The sequence below is a fragment of the Berghia stephanieae genome, chromosome 13 (assembly GCF_034508935.2).
Source record: "Berghia stephanieae isolate SIO BIC M18660-M18661 chromosome 13, UCSD_Bste_1.3, whole genome shotgun sequence".
Lineage (NCBI taxonomy): Eukaryota > Metazoa > Mollusca > Gastropoda > Nudibranchia > Aeolidiidae > Berghia > Berghia stephanieae.
The window spans coordinates 120,493-137,992 of NC_088372.1; the positions used below are offsets into that span (position 1 = coordinate 120,493).

Below are 17,500 nucleotides of genomic sequence, written 5' to 3' on the forward strand. Positions count from 1 at the left end.
ATTTTATATAGTGGTTATATCAAATTGGTTTATCAGATAACACACAATAACACGCAAACACACATGCACATGTAAGAGAATGATTATACTCAAACTCATTTACAAGCACATACATACACACACACACACATATATATAGATCAAGAGTTTCTCCAATTCTGCACAACTACTTTTGACTTCAATATCAAGCTAAATCCCAGGGTGAAGAAGAAACCACGTGAGACAAAAGGAAACCACGACTCTATCTAGACCAGCTATAATAACAAAATAATATCTGGAACTAACGACGACCATCATAATCATATAAGCTACCCAAGTTTTTCATTCCAAGTGTGTCTATTCCTGGGTGACAATAAATGTGTTGTCTTAGAAAATGACGATAAAATTATTTCTCTAAAGAATCAACATTACATTGATGACGATGTCGGTAATATCTCGAAGTCTGTGGCTGTTCAGGATTTCCTGTCAACTCTTGTGCCAGGACAAACTGTCAACAACTTCCACAAAATTTCTAACCAAATCTTACATATCCTCAACAAATCAACAACAAACGACAACGGATATTTATTCTAATGCACCAGAAATAATAACTTGTTTCTGATCTGTAAAATGTCCGGTTTCCGACAACTTTGTCACAATCTTTTTACTCATTTCATCATTATTTCATGTGAGCACGTTGTCTAAAGACATGAGTTCTCTACTTTCCATGAAACAATTTCAATTCTGTCGGATTCACTTACAGGTCAGCTTGTTACAACATCACGCTCAGGTCAGCTGATTTTAAAATGACCAGACATGACTGGCAAAAAACACATGCTTGAATGAGAGAAAAGAATGAAAAGCATTTGATTCGAGTAAATTCTAAATTGTTTCAAATTCAAAATACGTCAAAGAACACGTCAACAACATAGTGACCTTATTGACCTTATATATTACAATAGCAACGCAGAAGGCGCTAATTTTCTAGCTGGAACCAGTGAACATATAACAGTCCAGTCCAGAGGATAAAAGCTCCTCTTGAAAAAATTAGAAATATATTGTTGAGATTTCAGGTAAGTATAGAATTCTATCTACTACGCTATAGATGATATGCCCAAAACACGTAGGTCAGTTTAAAATGATATATCAATATAATACAGAGATAATATGACATGTATTATTTATAGAATAGAATATGTAAAATACCCTAAGACAATTTGTTATAATCTGTGACGTATGAGAAAAAAACTGGATCAAGAGGGTGACAATAAATGTGTTGTCTTAGAAAATGACGATGTCCGTAATATAAGGAAGTCTTTGGCTGTTCAGGATTTCCTGTCACCTCTTGTACCAGGACAAAATGTCAACACCACCACAAGTCCCACAGAACTTTTAACCAAATCTTACACAGCCTCATCACTTAAAGGGAAATAACTCTAAACCCTCATCAAGCAATGGGCATATAACTCTGGTTATCATGACTGATCGGTGAGAGCACTCATCTGTCATAGAGCCCTTGTTATTTGTATAATTATATTACAATGTGTAAAGTTGTCACGTTATTATAGTATTATTGTCATTATTATCATTCATTATAATGACTTGACACTGGTTTGGCCGATCATGACTTTGGTTACAAAATTGACGATGGCCGAGGCCGGCTGTTCTGGGTCCAACTCTGAGAAGATGTGGCAAGAGTTTTCATTTGCCGAGTTCTGTTTGCGAGCCACAAAACCAAAGATTCTGTCAGATGATAAAAAAGATGAAAACAGGTGAGTTGGGAGACTAGGATGCTGTTCCACACACAGACACTTACAGTAACAGATACCAGACATGTACAAATTCCACACACAGACACTTACAGTAACAGATACCAGACATGTACAAATTCCACACACAGACACTTACAGTCACAGATACCAGACATGTACAAATTCCACACACAGACACTTACAGTAACAGATACCAGACATGTACAAATTCCACACACAGACACTTACAGTCACAGATACCAGACATGTACACATTCCACACACAGACACTTACAGTAACAGATACCAGACATGTACAAATTCCACACACAGACACTTACAGTAACAGATACCAGACATGTACAAATTCCACACACAGACACTTACAGTAACAGATACCAGACATGTACAAATTTCACACACAGACACTTACAGTCACAGATACCAAACATGTACAAATTCCACACACAGACACTTACAGTCACAGATACCAGACATGTACAAATTCCACACACAGACACTTACAGTAACAGATACCAGACATGTACAAATTCCACACACAGACACTTACAGTCACAGATACCAGACATGTACAAATTTCACACACAGACACTTACAGTAACAGATACCAGACATGTACAAATTCCACACACAGACACTTACAGTCACAGATACCAGACATGTACAAATTTCACACACAGACACTTACAGTCACAGATACCAAACATGTACAAATTCCACACACAGACACTTACAGTCACAGATACCAGACATGTACAAATTCCACACACAGACACTTACAGTCACAGATACCAAACATGTACAAATTCCACACACAGACACTTACAGTCACAGATACCAAACATGTACAAATTCCACACACAGACACTTACAGTAACAGATACCAAACATGTACAAATTCCCCACACAGACACTTACAGTAACAGATACCAAACATGTACAAATTCCACACACATACACTTACAGTCACAGATACCAAACATGTACAAATTCCACACACAGACACTTACAGTAACAGATACCAGACATGTACAAATTCCACACACAGACACTTACAGTCACAGATACCAAACATGTACAAATTCCACACACAGACACTTACAGTCACAGATACCAGACATGTACAAATTCCACACACAGACACTTACAGTAACAGATACCAGACATGTACAAATTCCACACATAGACACTTACAGTAACAGATACCAGACATGTACAAATTCCACACACAGACACTTACAGTAACAGATACCAGACATGTACAAATTCCACACACAGACACTTACAGTCACAGATAACAAACATGTACCAGACATGTACAATGTCCGACAATTTTGACATTTCTGACAACAATCTCACAATCTTTTAATCTTTCCATAATCATTTTGCACTTTGTTTCAAAAATTTTTAGACAATTTTGTGGGCTACCACTTACAGGTCTAAGATATCCACAAGGCATGTTGAACACTTTTGAAGAGTTGTAAATCATTAAAAAGAAGTAAAGGTTTATACAAAGGGAACGGGGGGGGGGGGGGGGGGGGGGGGGGGGAATCAAAGGGTTCCACCAGACAGTGGTAGAGCACTTGCCACATAACTAAAAGGGTTGGCATCTATCCTAGGTGCAATCATAATTTTTTCTGACCCTCTGTCCACCTAAAAGTGATTGGGCGGCTGGTTATTCAAGATCTTGCAGCAAGCACTTTGCTATTATTATCATCCTATTAAAAGTCCACAGTCCATTTAAGGTTATAAAATCCAGGATTAACTCTGGCTCTCTGGGCCTTTGGATGACTAGTGGTTTGTATAGTGCAATATCAGCTCATATATCAGCTCCATGTTCATCAAGTCCTGGCAACACTTGATATGTAGCCCAAGATATGATGCTTGTAAGACGCTATTTCAATTTCTTGTCTTAAATGCCGTATCGAATATAAACCAAGAGCTTTGTGTTTTTCAGATGTGCTGCTTAATAAATACTTACATGATATCAAAATTATCAAAGTATATTTTATCAGATTATCATAATAAATTATAGATAAGATAAGAAAGACCGTATGTATAGTTGAACCAATGATGGACCACCGACCACTATGTACAACTACTTACTTGGCATCTCCTTGGCCTCCAGGGGCATCTAACTCTCTCTTCCACCTGATCAGACACAGAGACAAAAAAAGAATTATTATAACAAATATAATCACCACCACCATCGTTATCTTTTTATATAATTATAATAATTATCATCATCGTCATCATTATCATTATTACAACTATTATTATTATCATCATCGTCATCATTAATATTATCATTATTATTAATACTACTATTATTATTATCATCATCGTCATCATTACTATTATTATTATTATTACTACTATTATTCTTCTTCTTATTATTATCATCATCGTCATCATTACTATTATTATTACTACTATTATTATTATCATCATCGTCATCATTATTATTATTATTATTATTATTATTATTACTACTACTATTCTTCTTCTTCTTATTATTATTAGCATCATCATCATTATTTGTAGAATACCACATGAAATATTTTAGAGATGGGCATGTAATGTAATGGAGGTGTAATTGAACATACCGTCTGTCCTGGGGGTCCATTCCACAGAAGGTGACAGCAGACACTGGGTAATGTCTACGGAAGAACAATCTGTAGGGAAAAACAATAGGTAAAGGATGATGGGATAGGAAAAAAGGCAGGACAGACGTATTGATGTGGATTGACAATAATATTGTGTAAACAAAACAAAGCCTGGAATTGAAACACCTTTGGGCACCGTTAGTTTTTTTTTTAACTCACTCAACCCAAGAGGTTTTTGCTCCTTTCCAAAATTGGAAAAAATGCATTAAGAATGAGCATGTTCATACATAGTTGTATTCACCTACCATTAACATGTAAAAGTTAAAAACATTATCTTTGATACTACGCCAATAATTTGTCTCATAAAAATGTAATAAATAGGCATGGGGTAAAAGTAACCCAGGTAAACTACGGATATAGTCGGTGTTAGGGTTGAATGAGTTAATGATAAATGACAAATCATTAATCTGTAAACACATCTCAACCACTTAGAGGTATGTATGGATTAAGCGCTATACAAGTGCTTGATATTATTATTATTATTATTATTATTATTATTATTATTATTATTATTATTATTATTATTATTATTATTATTATTATTATTATTATTATTATTATTACTATTATTATTATCATCATTATATAATATCATTATTATTATTATTATTATTATTATTATTATTATTATTATTATTATTATTATTATTATTATTATCATTATTATTATCAACATCATCATCATCATCTTACTTCCTGTTGTTGTCTGTGAGTGTGATTCCCTGGATGGAGACTTTAAAGTGAACCACAGTTGTCTTCCCTTGACTCGGATTGTCAAATACCGACTTGACAGCCTTGGCCACGGCCTGAGGGCCGGTCAGAGACTCCATGTCTACGGAGTTGATGTACACCACATTGCAGGCTGGGGACAGAAGGGTTTAGGGTTCAAACATAAATATCATCGTGTCAATATGAGACCAAACAGCTAAAAATAGAATAATATCCGTCTGAACCTTTGGAGTAAATTTCATATTTTAAGCTTAACTTATAAAATTAGAGTTACCATATATCATCATGCTTACATGGAATAGATGGAGTTTTATTTATTTTTAAACCCCTAAACTTGTGACCATTTGGACCTTGAAACTCGAATTGTCTTTATTTGATTCATGACACATCAAATCAGATTGACAGTAAAGTCCCATTTGTCCATGATAAAGTTTGAATAAAGACTGTTGTAATGTCAAAACCGTAAATAATCCCAATTCCTTAAAACTAAAAAAAAAAACAAACAAAAAAAGACAAAACAGGACTTTTCCTCAATGCTGAATAGGGTTGTTGTCCCCCCCCCCCAAAAAAAAAACAAAAAAAAACAAACAAAAAACAAATAAAAAATAACAAATCCTTATTTTTTTAAATATCAATGTAAAAATAATCCGTCACATGACGTGGGCTGAGGAAAATGGTTTTCTGTTTTCTGTTTTTTATTTTTTAAAAATTTAGTATTTTGAGATGTACCTTTGCGACTTTGGAATATTTTCTTACAATCTTGAAACAAACAAAAAAATCCCAAAACAAGCAAAACAATATCCGAGCTCCTCCATTACAGAAAATAACTCAAGCCACAGCCTGCACAAAACAAGTCGTCTACTGAAATGGGGCACCAGGTTTCGGGAGGGGGAGGAAGGTGTATAAAAATGGATCGATTATCATTAGCTTCAAACCTACAGTTTGCAATAACCAAATGTGATAACCGACTCACCAGCTCCTTGGGCCAATAAAATGGCAGCCGAGTTGAGGTCAGGCGTGTTCATGGGGGATTCTGGGTAAGCGAGTCCGTCCACCACATCTGGGGGGAAAACAAGGAATGGAATTGGAATTGAAATTGAAATGAAATGATCAGCTAAGAAATAACAATGTTTATAAATAACACAATGCTCAAATACAATACAGACATGACCTACTATCTCAGAACTGTGTCACGTTAGGCTGAAACAGCTGATGAAAATATGAGTGGCTATGTGGTCTTGTGGTATGACACTCACTTCGGATTGGAGGGTCCTGGGTTCGAGCCTCGCTCGGCGCATAGTTGAGTCCTTGGAAAAGGCTCTTTACTTACATTCTCCCACCGTACTCAGGTGTAAAATGAGTACCTGGCCATTAACAGCGTTGTCTCTGTGCTCTATATAAAAGCTCAATTTTTTAGCCCTACCGTCTCCAAACGGGATTAGGTCAGAAGGAATAGGGACTCAAAAAGCTAATTTAGCATTGAGATGATAAGAAATAACAACTTTCAGTTTGTTGCAATGAAAGACATTGTGTGGATTCTTCATCATATCGAATAGACATAAACCCTAGGTTTTTTTGTCTATTCTTTGTCTAAATGGTGGTGCTGTGATTCGATGGTCCTAGAAACGTTCCTCTTTATGGTTTTCTCCCAGTATCAGAATCGTTCAATGAAAATCAAAGAATCAACACAAAAAGACCTAAAAAAAAACCTTGTTGCATTTCTTTTGAACCCATTTGCCATTCCAAACCATGTTTTCCCTGAAATTTAAGTTTGATTTTCTCAATTGTATTGAAATGTGGGTTATCCAGTTAATGTCTTATGGGGGTCACATATTTCATCAACAAAAAAGGACGACACGACAACAGACTGATTTAATATATGCTGGAGTTGTTACCTGATTCAGGCAGGCTGAGTTTACAGGGTAAGGCAAGGGGGGTAACTGAGTGTTGATATACCATGGCAGCCAGACTCCCTGTTGGAAAAAAAGGAAGAAAATGATTGGTAAAGTAACAACAACAACAACAACAACAACAACAACAACAACAACAATTACTACTGCTACTACTATTACCACTACTACTACTTCTTCTACGAATACTACTACTTCTATTGACTACTACTACTACTACTACTACTACTACTACTACTACTACTACTACTACTACTACTACTACTCCTACTACTACTACTACTACTATTACTACTACTATTACTACTACCACCACAAATTGTTTTCAGGTCGCCAGTTGGTTGCTTAGTGATAGTTATAAACGTTTATGGTTACACATGGTTTTGTCTAAACCCATAGCATCAAAAAGACTTACCAAAGACTGGCTCATTGCTGCAGCCTCTCAGTCGGACACCCTTGGGTGTGGGTTCTATCAGGAAGTGACGTACAAGATCTGCCTGGGGATCACCTGGAAAAGAAAAACAACCACAGTAATGTACAGATCGTATTTGATGGTGGGGGGGGGGGGGGGGGGGGGGGGATTCCGAAAACTAAAATTGATTTTGTGTACAGTGGAAGTTTATAGACCTGCCTACCTGGGCTTGAAAACATCCATAGTTTTCATGACTCTAGAACTACTAGTAAAAATGACCAATTTGTCATTAATATGTTAAAATATTGCTTTGAATTCCCCTATAGATCAGTTACAGCAATAAAACTTTGTTTTCAAGAAGTTTAATTGAATCAAAGATCTTTATATCATTCTCGGTTTGCAGCCAAAAATCCGTAATTCTACTAAATGTTTGTAGTGATAGGCAGGTCTGGAACTCCTTCTGTCGATGACCAAACAACACAGTGTCTAGTCCAAGAACTCCTTCTGTCGATGACCAAACAACACAGTGTCTAGTCCAAGAACTCCTTCTGTCGATGACCAAACAACACAGTGTCTAGTCCAAGAACTCCTTCTGTCGATGACCAAACAACACAGTGTCTTGTCGAAAAACTCCTTCTGTCGATGACCAAACAACACAGTGTCTTGTCTAAGAACTCCTTCTGTCGATGACCAAACAACACAGTGTCTAGTCGAGATGGTGAGTTAGTGTGATCAATGGATACAAATCTATGGTTGTGTCTTTGGGAAAGGAAATTGACACATTTCATCTATGGGAAAGAGAAGTGACAAATATTGCCCAAGTAGATGGGAATAATTGTATACATGCCTATACTGTTGAAGATTCGGACAACATACGCCATACAGGTGATTTGTAATATTTCAATTCTTGTAGGTGTGGCTTTCTGGTTGAGTGGAATGACACTCGCCTTCTGATGTGTAGAGTGTTTGGAAAAGGCTTTTTAATGTGTCAAATAAGTAACACGCAAGTAACAGTGTGTCGTCTTTGGTGAAAAAAAATTGTAATAACATTTTCCAGGCACCATGTCTCATCCTAGATGTTTAAAGCTGCAGTTGTTGGCTTCTGACTCATAGTAAAACGCTTTGAGTATGTTTACAGTGGAATCCGCATAAATGCAACACCTCTTGTTGTCCCAATTGTTCTTTTCTTTATCATATCCATGGGATAGAAACCATAGTATAGAGGGCCAGTTGACAGGTGAGACAGACAGACATAAGACAAGCAGACAGAGAGACATACACAAACATGAGGCTTTGGCCTGTACATTGGCCGGGATAGAAGCCGCCTTGAGGCCAGTTGACAGTCAAACAAACATACAGACAGACAGACAGTCGGATTGAATAAACTTTTGAAAACCTGAAGGCTCAGTCTGTAGATTGGCCACTCTGAGGCCAAATGACAGACAGACAGACGTACAGTCAAACAGACAGACAGACAGTCAAACAGACAGACAGACATACAGTCAGAGACTACATATCTTAAGGCTCAGTCTGTCGATTGGCCACTCTAAGGCCAAGGGACAGACAGAAAGACAGACAGAGAGTGAAACAGACAGACAGACATACAGTCAGAGACACACATACCAGAATTCTCAGTCTGTAGATTGGCCACTCTGATGCCAAGTGACAAACAGACAGACAGACAGACAGACAGACAGACAAAGAGACACACATACCTGAAGGCTTGGCCTGTACATTGGCCGGGATGGAGGCCACCTTGAGGGCCAACCCAAAGGCGCCAGGGAAGGAGTTACTGTCCCTGATGACGAAAGTGCCTGGTTGTTTGTCCTTCAACATTTGGATGGCTGCAAACGATGAAATAATATTATTTGAATTAATTTGAAATATCCTTCTCCTAATCATCATCATCATCTTTTTTCTCCTCATCACCATCATCATCTTCCTCATCACCATCATCATGTCCTCCTCCTCACCATCAACATGGTCATTACTATGCATTATCATAAATATCACCATTATTACAAGGTACATCCAACTGATCATCTCGGCAAGACCAACACAACACATCTTAGTACAAAAAGCACAGGCTCAATGAGCTCTGATTTAGCAGCAACATTACCACCATCAGTAACAACAATAGCGGCAGTGGAGGAGGCATTAGTAAAACAATAACAAGAACAGCAGTAAAAACATGAACAGTATTATTTGATACCGTTAGAAAACCATCATCTTCCTCCCTGGAAATGTGTGGCTTGTACCATCACCATCATAACAACAACAACAAGAACAACAACAACAACAAATCGTGGAACCCCCCGAGGCCACCCCTCACCTTCCTCCCTGGAAATGTGTGGCTTGTACCAGAACTTGGAAGTGTCCTTGACAAACTTGGGCGTCGTGTGGACCATCTCATTATCTGCTTTGGACAAGTGGAAGTAAGGGGGTGAAGAGATTGTCATGGACACAACGAGTACACAATTTATCATAAGCTATCAGTAAGGGGGTCAAGAGGTTGTCATGGAGACAACGAGTACACAATTTATCATAAGCTATCAGTAAGGGGGTCAAGAGATTGTCATGGAGACAACGAGTACACAATTTATCATAAGCTATCAGTAAGGGGGTCAAGAGGTTGTCATGGAGACAACGAGTACACAATTTATCATAAGCTATCAGTAAGGGGGTCAAGAGGTTGTCATGGAGACAACGAGTACACAATTTATCATAAGCTATCAGTAAGGGGGTCAAGAGGTTGTCATGGAGACAACGAGTATACAATTTATCATAAGCTATGAGTAGGGGGGTGAAGAGGTTGTCATGGAGACAACGAGTACACAATTTATCATAAGCTATAAGTATGGGGGTGAAGAGGTTGTCATGGAGACAACGAGTACACAATTTATCATAAGCTATAAGTAAGGAAACATGGCATTATTTCTAGGCATGTATAAAAGTTTTAGTTAACATTTGGATTCAAGTTCGAGTCAAATCAAACCGACTCTCTTCCCCCCCCCCCTTCCCCTTATAAATTTTCTTTCTTTCTTGCTGTCTCTGTCTCTCTTCTCCTCCTCCCCTCTCTCTCTCCTCTGCTATTCGCTCTCATACCCCCCACCCTTCTCTCTCTCACCTTTCTCTCTCCCCCCCCCCCCCCCACTTCTGCCATTCTCTCTCTCTCTCTCTCTCTTTCTCTCTCTCTAATTTCTTCCAGACTTACCAGCCAATGAGGAGAGACTGCCTCGTCGGGACAGGCCAAAATAAACGCTGGGTGAACTTTGACCTGTCATGGAGTGAGGCCCACCAGGGCTGACAACGGAGTTGGACATGGTGTGGGCAGAGTTCAGCTGTTGTCTCAGGGTGTTGATGTTACCAGGGGATGGGGGGCTAATAGGGGGGGGGGGGGGCGAGATAAATCAGGTACCATTACAAGTCATGGAGATTAAAAAAAAAACAAAAAACAAAAAAACAAAACAAAAACAAATACAACATAAAAAAACAAAAACAAAACAAAACAAACAAACCCACAGACAAAAACACGAAAAAGAACCCAACCCCCCAAGATAACAAAAATAACAACAACAAAACAACAATAACAACAAAAATACAAAAAAGAAAACAAACTAAAACAAAAACTAAACAGAAACAAACAAATCAACAGGCCCGTCTTCAAGCTTTGTACTTTATAGCACATCATATTGAATACATTTGATGTCACTAGGCTCTTTTTATTTATTAAAGACAGCAAGTCTGGTGATTAGTTCTCACTATATTCTCTTATATCAGATTACAAATGTTTAAAGTTAAATATTGTGTTGTAAGACAATTGTTGTGGCAGGCAAAACTGGTGCATATTTCATTTAACTGCATTCCATCAAAATACACACACCACCCAACCATGCTGGTCTTTCAGTAGTTCAATCCGTTGATTCGGACACAGGACAAAACCACACTCCTCTTAAGATCATACTATTATGCACTTCAAAGATGTTTTTCCCTATAGATAGAACGAAAATGACGTCACTCCAGCCTTTGTTATTATAATTTGCCATCCGCGTTTGTGAGCGATTCTCATTAAACTGTACTAACCAGACAATAAAAGTTCATGGTTACACATAGTTTTGTGTGTTGGTCTGTTATACTTTCGGATGGCAATGTTGTGAACTTCTTAGCCAAGCGCATACTATCTATAGACCGTTTTACTCTACAATTCAGCTCCCATTTAGTGAGTAGATCAACAACACCCATTTGTTTATATAACAAAATAATAATGACTACAGTATTTGATGGTATCTCGTCTACCAGATAGGATTCTACCTTGATATATTCTGACACCGCTGAGCCAGGCTGCCCCTAAAATAATAGAAATTGTTTGCACTTTGCAAGGCAAAATTCAAAGCAAACCCGGTATGGTCAATCAAGAATACCTGGCAAGGAAATCGCTAATCGCTGTTCATTGAATAAAAAACCCCAATGGAACTCAATGTGGCCATTTGGTGTTATTTAAGTAATTTATCCGAAAAAGGACTTTAGAAGGAACGAAATTGACACCACTAAGCTCTTCGCTATTTTTTTTGGTTTTATTTATAGCCATCCGTTTTTATGAGTAGTTCTCACTTAATTGTGTTGATCAGACTATAAACGTTTAAGTTTTTGTTTTTTTTAAATATTTTTTTTTAACACTGTTTTGTGTGTTGATACGTTACATCCAGCTGGCGGATATGTGAGTTTTTATTTAAACGCATAGCATTAATGTAATCGCTATGCTGAAATAAAGGCACAATCCGTTTAATTGATCATTTAATTTATCCGAATTCCTAAAAGTTTGCGGTTAATCAGAGTGAACTGTTAAGTAGGAAGGGGGGGGGGGGGGGTACCTGTTGGCGGAGGGACTCCGAGCTGACAACATCTTGGGGCTTGTGTCAATGTGAAGGGTACCCTGACCCCCGTGGGGTCCTTCGTGGTGAGTTTGATATTGCTGGCTCTGAAATACAGGCGGTCGGATTACAATTTGATCTATCTATCTATTTGAATCTGCCTGTCTGTCTGTCTATCTATCTATTTGAATCTGCCTGTCTGTCTGTCTATCTATCTATTTGAATCTGCCTGTCTGTCTGTCTATCTATCTATTTGAATCTGCCTGTCTGTCTGTCTATCTATCTATTTGAATCTGCCTGTCTGTCTATCTATCTATCTATCTACGCGTATCTATCTATCTATCTATCTATCTATCTATCTATCTATCTATCTATCTGTCTGTCTGTCTGTCTGTCTGTCTGTCTGTCTGTCTGTCTGTCTGTCTGTCTATCTATCTATCTATCTATCTATCTATCTATCTATCTATCTATCTATCTGAATCTCTCTATCTATCTGAATCTGTCTATCTATCGATCTATCTATCTATCTGAATCTGTCTATCTATCTATCTGAATCTGTCTATCTATCTATCTATCTATCTATCTATCTATCTATCTATCTATCTATCTATCTATCTATCTATCTATCTATCTATCTATTTATCTATCTATCTATCTATCTATTTTTGGTTGGTTCTTAAAATCAAGAAAAGAACGACGGTGATGATGATGATGATGATGATGATGATGATGATGATGATGATGATGATGATGATGATGATGATGATTCAATAATTTAAAACAATTAATAAATCAAGTGTATTGTAATAAAAATAGTCACACTGTGTGACCACCATATGGTGTTCCTGGTGAAACTCTTGCTGACATTGAAAAGTCAGTTGTTGTTGTTGTTGTTGTGGTTTTTGATGATGATGATGATGATGATGATGATGATGACGATGTTGATGTTGATAATAGCTGACGGTGATTTATCTTACCTGATGAAACTGTTGCTGATATTGAAATGTCTGTTGCTGTTGATGAGGTCCTGTGTGGTTTTGGATGGGACCTATGGAAGGAATAGGATATAAACAAAGATTTTATCTCACGTGATGAGGACCTGTGTGGTTTTGGATGGGACCTATGGAAGGAATAGGATATAAACAAAGATTTTATCTCACGTGTCTGTGGAGAACGTGAAAAATGCACAACTCTAGGACAAGGCAGAGCTGCCAGCTTGAAATTTCAAAAATCCAAGGGTAAAAAAAAAGAAAAATCCACTTTAAATAACTTTAGAAATTAATAATTTGCTCTCGGTATGGTCCACAAATGCTCCAAAGTCCTAAATATAGGTTGTGAGGAACTAAACTTTCCTTTTCAACAAGATTTATTGAGTCAAAGAGGCGAACCGGAGCCAAAAATTCGTATTTCCACGAAAAGTTCGTATTACTTGGCAGGTCTGCTCCATGGGTGTAATAATTGAATCTCCCTGCAAGGCGGGCATGCAGATTAATTGTGAGGCTTTGTTTTGTGGTCTTGGAGTATGACACTCGCCTTTGACCAAAAGGTCCATGGTTCAAGCCCTACTCTGAGCGGCGCATAGTTGAATCCTTGGGAAAGGGTCTTAACTCACATTCTCTCACAGTTGTCGGATTTAAAATGAGTACCTTATCTTATTTTATAGTTATCCACTGACTAACTTGTAAATATCTTTAGAAAATCAAATTACACAACATAAATCTACCCCCCCCCCCCCCCCCCCCCCAAAAAAAAAAGGACTTAAATTAGTCATTTAGAGCAACAATGGCCGTGCAGTCGGAATCTCTCGCGATTCCTGTGGCATTAAAAGGACAATAACAATGTCCCTCCCTACTACCATTTGGACAGTACGCTAGTCTGTCTTTGACAAGCAGGGCTAAGATTGCACATCATCGTCTAACTATCATTACAATTATCATCAAATTCAATCAATCAATGGAATATGACATGCTATAAATAGCGAGATGATTAGCATTGGAAATTGTGAACTGTAGTCATGACGTCACAGCTTCCTCGCTTCCGGTTCTAAACTTGTTCGTTTTTTATCGGCTGCATGAACTAAACCACTAATGAGCTCAAAAGTGTCTCCAGAGTAGAGAACCACTAATGAGGTCAATAGTGTCTCCAGAGTAGAGAACCTACTTAAACCCGGGTCATGCGACGATGTTTCTTTAGAGGGATTGCACCATGTTATAAGAAGTTGATGCCATTGCGTTAAGTAACATTGTTGACAAAGGTGGTTTAGAACCGGAAGCGAAAAAGATGTGACGTCACACTATTATTGTCGGGTTAGGGGTTAGGATCAGCGTTAGTGGAGAGTGCAAGAAGGTGGAATTGTTAATAGTGAAACATTTGAAGACCAAGATAGATAAAATATAATGTACGGAATAGGAAGGACATCATTGATGCCAAGATTCAATAGAAGATGGGATAGGCTCTCTTCGCTTCATGCATGAATGGTAAAGGTTTAGGGTAAATGCGTTGACCACACGATTCTATCCTTTATGCTGCTGTACACAATAAAAAAAAATAATTTTAAAGTTAAAAAACATATGAAAAAAAATTACAACCCCCCCCCCCCCCCGAAAAAAAAACAAAACAAAAAACAAAAACAAAAACAAAAAACAAACAATCAAAAAACAAAAGATAAATTTTTAAAAAACAAAACACTCAAAACGACCCCCCCCCCCCCCCCAAACAAAAAATAATAAAATTGCAAAACAAAAGAAACCGAACAAAATGACACACAATACAACCCCCCTCCCTCCCCCCCCCCCCCCCCCCCTCCCTCCCCTCCCCCCCCCCTCCCTGAGAGAGAGAGAGAGAGAGAGAGAGAGAGAGAGAGAGAGAGAGAGAGAGAGAGAGAGAGAGAGAGATGGGTAATTGGATCCATGGTAATAAGGACACAATAAACTGTTGTGTTTTGTGTGGTGATTAACCAGGCTACGTAGACTATTGGGTTTCACAACACATTCCATCAGATACAGTCACCATGTCCAGTTATAAACTATTATTGTGTGTTTGGAACATAATTTGGTTACACAGATTGATGGATAAGATGGATGGATGGACGGATGGATGGGTGGTGATTGTCAAAGCTGTAATGCTAACAATACACGAGTGGGTAGAGGATATGTGGACTGCCAAGAGATCCACAGGGTTCACCCATCCACCTTTTATAGATAGTTCCAAGTTGACGTCACTCATGTTTTTGTTGTTGCTTGTTTGTTTGTTTGGTTTTTTTTTTTTGCCATCCGCGTTTAGGAGTATTTCTCACTAAACTGCATTAACCTGACTATAAACGATCGTGGATACACAAAGTTTTGTGTGTTGGTCCGTTATACTTCCGGATGGCAATGTGGTGAGCTCCTAAGCCAAGCGCATACTATCCATGATAGTAGAATATTAAACTGTAAGCGACTGGTAGTCAATTATATAATCCGTCTTAGTAAAATACTGACTTCTCTATAGGTGAATCCTATATATTGATACATAATGACTTGTTTACAATGGAGGGTTGGTTAATCTAGATTTGATTAATTCAGTGATTCAGTGTAAAGATATGAATATTAATATACCCTGACGCTATCATAATACCGTACATCATGGTTTGTATGTTAGGTGGTAGTATTTAAATATATTATAAAAATATGATGATATTGATATATTATATGTGGTTTCTTATGATATCGTTGTGAATAGGTTACAGTAATAGTGACAAGGTTGTTATGGTTCGTTTAGTCTTGATAAAGAAATCATACGATACACTTGACAACAATATGAAATAAATACCTTATCCCGTCACTACATTAAGACATTGCTTTCATTACAAGTCCACACTAACAGATTTAACAGATTATTAACATTTATCTTGAAAACTCAAATTTAATTTGGATGAATACAGTTTATTTATTTATTTATTTTTATTTATCATTTTGTTATTATATATTTATAATTTTGTTATTATCTACTTATCTAAATCATCAGATGATATTCTATGGAAACAATAATCCCCAATGTCTCAAAACAAACACAAAACGGAAATGGTGGATTTGGGCAAAAACCCACTCTTCAATTCGCGTTTAATAGACATACGTCATCGTTATATCAGTGTTCTCTTAAAGACCATAATATTACATTGATATAAAAATTCATTGAAATGGTCATACTATTGGTATAAATACCATTATAATTTATGAAAGTAGATAATTCTAGAAACAAAATGCTTTAATTAAATATGTATTTCTTTAAATCTCTTCCATTCCATTTCATGTGTATTCCTGATTGCAGTCTATCTAGTAATAATAAGATTGCAATAGGAGTGAATTGCTGTTCTCCCATAGAACCAGCAGTGCGGTGTTATTCACGACAAACCCGTTGAAATGATTACCACGTCACTCATACAAAAAACAGGGGTCCATTCAAAGTAACATTTATCTAAATCTTCATTAATTCTTTCTTAAGGCTCGAAACCCGATTAAAATTATTATATAGCTCCACTGACCACTCTGATCACTGTAAATCTCATTAAAATAGCTATAAAGCTAAATTGCTCACTCTCTATGCTCGAAAACCCATTGCTAATTTTCAGGTTCAGAATGCTTCGAAAACTCGATCAAAATTACTAAAAAGATTCACTGGCCATTATTTGTGTTAGAAAAACCCAACTCCAATTATGTATTACAAAGCTCCATCGACCATTTTTGTCTTTCCATAAATCCTATTACAATGAGTAAAAAGCTTCATTCGTCGTGTTTATGCTTCGATTCAATACGATGAAAATCACTATTAAGCTTCACTGACCATAATATATATTATACTTCGAAAAGTTCATTGATCAATTTTATACTTCGACAACCTGATAAACGGGACCCCTGGATTGCGATGCTCGTACACTATAAGTAAAACCGTGTCGAACTCTGTGTTTGTAATTGGTCGGTGAGTTGTTGTGAGGGATACACATTAGGCTGGGGTTTGTTATGCATGTGGTACCTGATAGAATTCGGTCTTCGTGGATGGTGGAATAGGTGGGGTCGTATTCATGGCCACGTAAGGACATCGACCTGGCGGAGGAGGCGATTCTGTGGTTGTTGTGGTGGTGCCCAGAGATCGTGTGGTAAGGGAAGTGTGGGGTTGTGGTTGT

At 37.5% G+C, this 17,500-nt stretch overlaps 2 protein-coding genes across 22 annotated transcripts in view; both read right to left on the reverse strand.

The window, feature by feature from the left end:
- Nucleotides 1-115: 115 nt before the first annotated feature.
- Nucleotides 116-17,500, reverse strand: part of LOC144959152 (tensin-3-like) — a 400,273-nt gene continuing 382,888 nt past the window's right edge. For 20 of the 21 annotated variants that reach the window (XM_078891665.1, XM_078891661.1, XM_078891660.1 and 17 more), the window contains 12 exons: nucleotides 13,317-13,387; nucleotides 12,340-12,446; nucleotides 10,683-10,849; nucleotides 9,801-9,887; nucleotides 9,184-9,312; nucleotides 7,472-7,564; nucleotides 7,042-7,119; nucleotides 6,120-6,206; nucleotides 5,111-5,279; nucleotides 4,358-4,426; nucleotides 3,858-3,902; nucleotides 1,437-1,722 (listed from right to left, as the gene is read on the reverse strand). In XM_078891665.1, the coding sequence (XP_078747791.1) occupies nucleotides 1,572-1,722; nucleotides 3,858-3,902; nucleotides 4,358-4,426; nucleotides 5,111-5,279; nucleotides 6,120-6,206; nucleotides 7,042-7,119; nucleotides 7,472-7,564; nucleotides 9,184-9,312; nucleotides 9,801-9,887; nucleotides 10,683-10,849; nucleotides 12,340-12,446; nucleotides 13,317-13,387 (1,253 nt within the window). In that variant the 3' untranslated portion in view covers nucleotides 1,437-1,571. Of the gene's footprint in view, nucleotides 1,723-3,857; nucleotides 3,903-4,357; nucleotides 4,427-5,110; nucleotides 5,280-6,119; nucleotides 6,207-7,041; nucleotides 7,120-7,471; nucleotides 7,565-9,183; nucleotides 9,313-9,800; nucleotides 9,888-10,682; nucleotides 10,850-12,339; nucleotides 12,447-13,316; nucleotides 13,388-17,500 lie in introns of all 21 variants that reach the window. The other variant, XM_078891652.1, reaches the window with a different exon arrangement.
- Nucleotides 13,419-17,500, reverse strand: part of LOC144958538 (uncharacterized) — a 6,211-nt gene continuing 2,129 nt past the window's right edge. Inside the window, exons 2-3 of the mRNA XM_078890584.1 lie at nucleotides 17,350-17,500; nucleotides 13,419-13,459 (exon numbers count right to left, since the gene is read on the reverse strand). The exon at nucleotides 17,350-17,500 is cut by the window's right edge and continues 407 nt beyond it. Of these exons, the coding sequence (XP_078746710.1) occupies nucleotides 13,419-13,459; nucleotides 17,350-17,500 (192 nt within the window). The remainder of the gene's footprint in view (nucleotides 13,460-17,349) is intronic.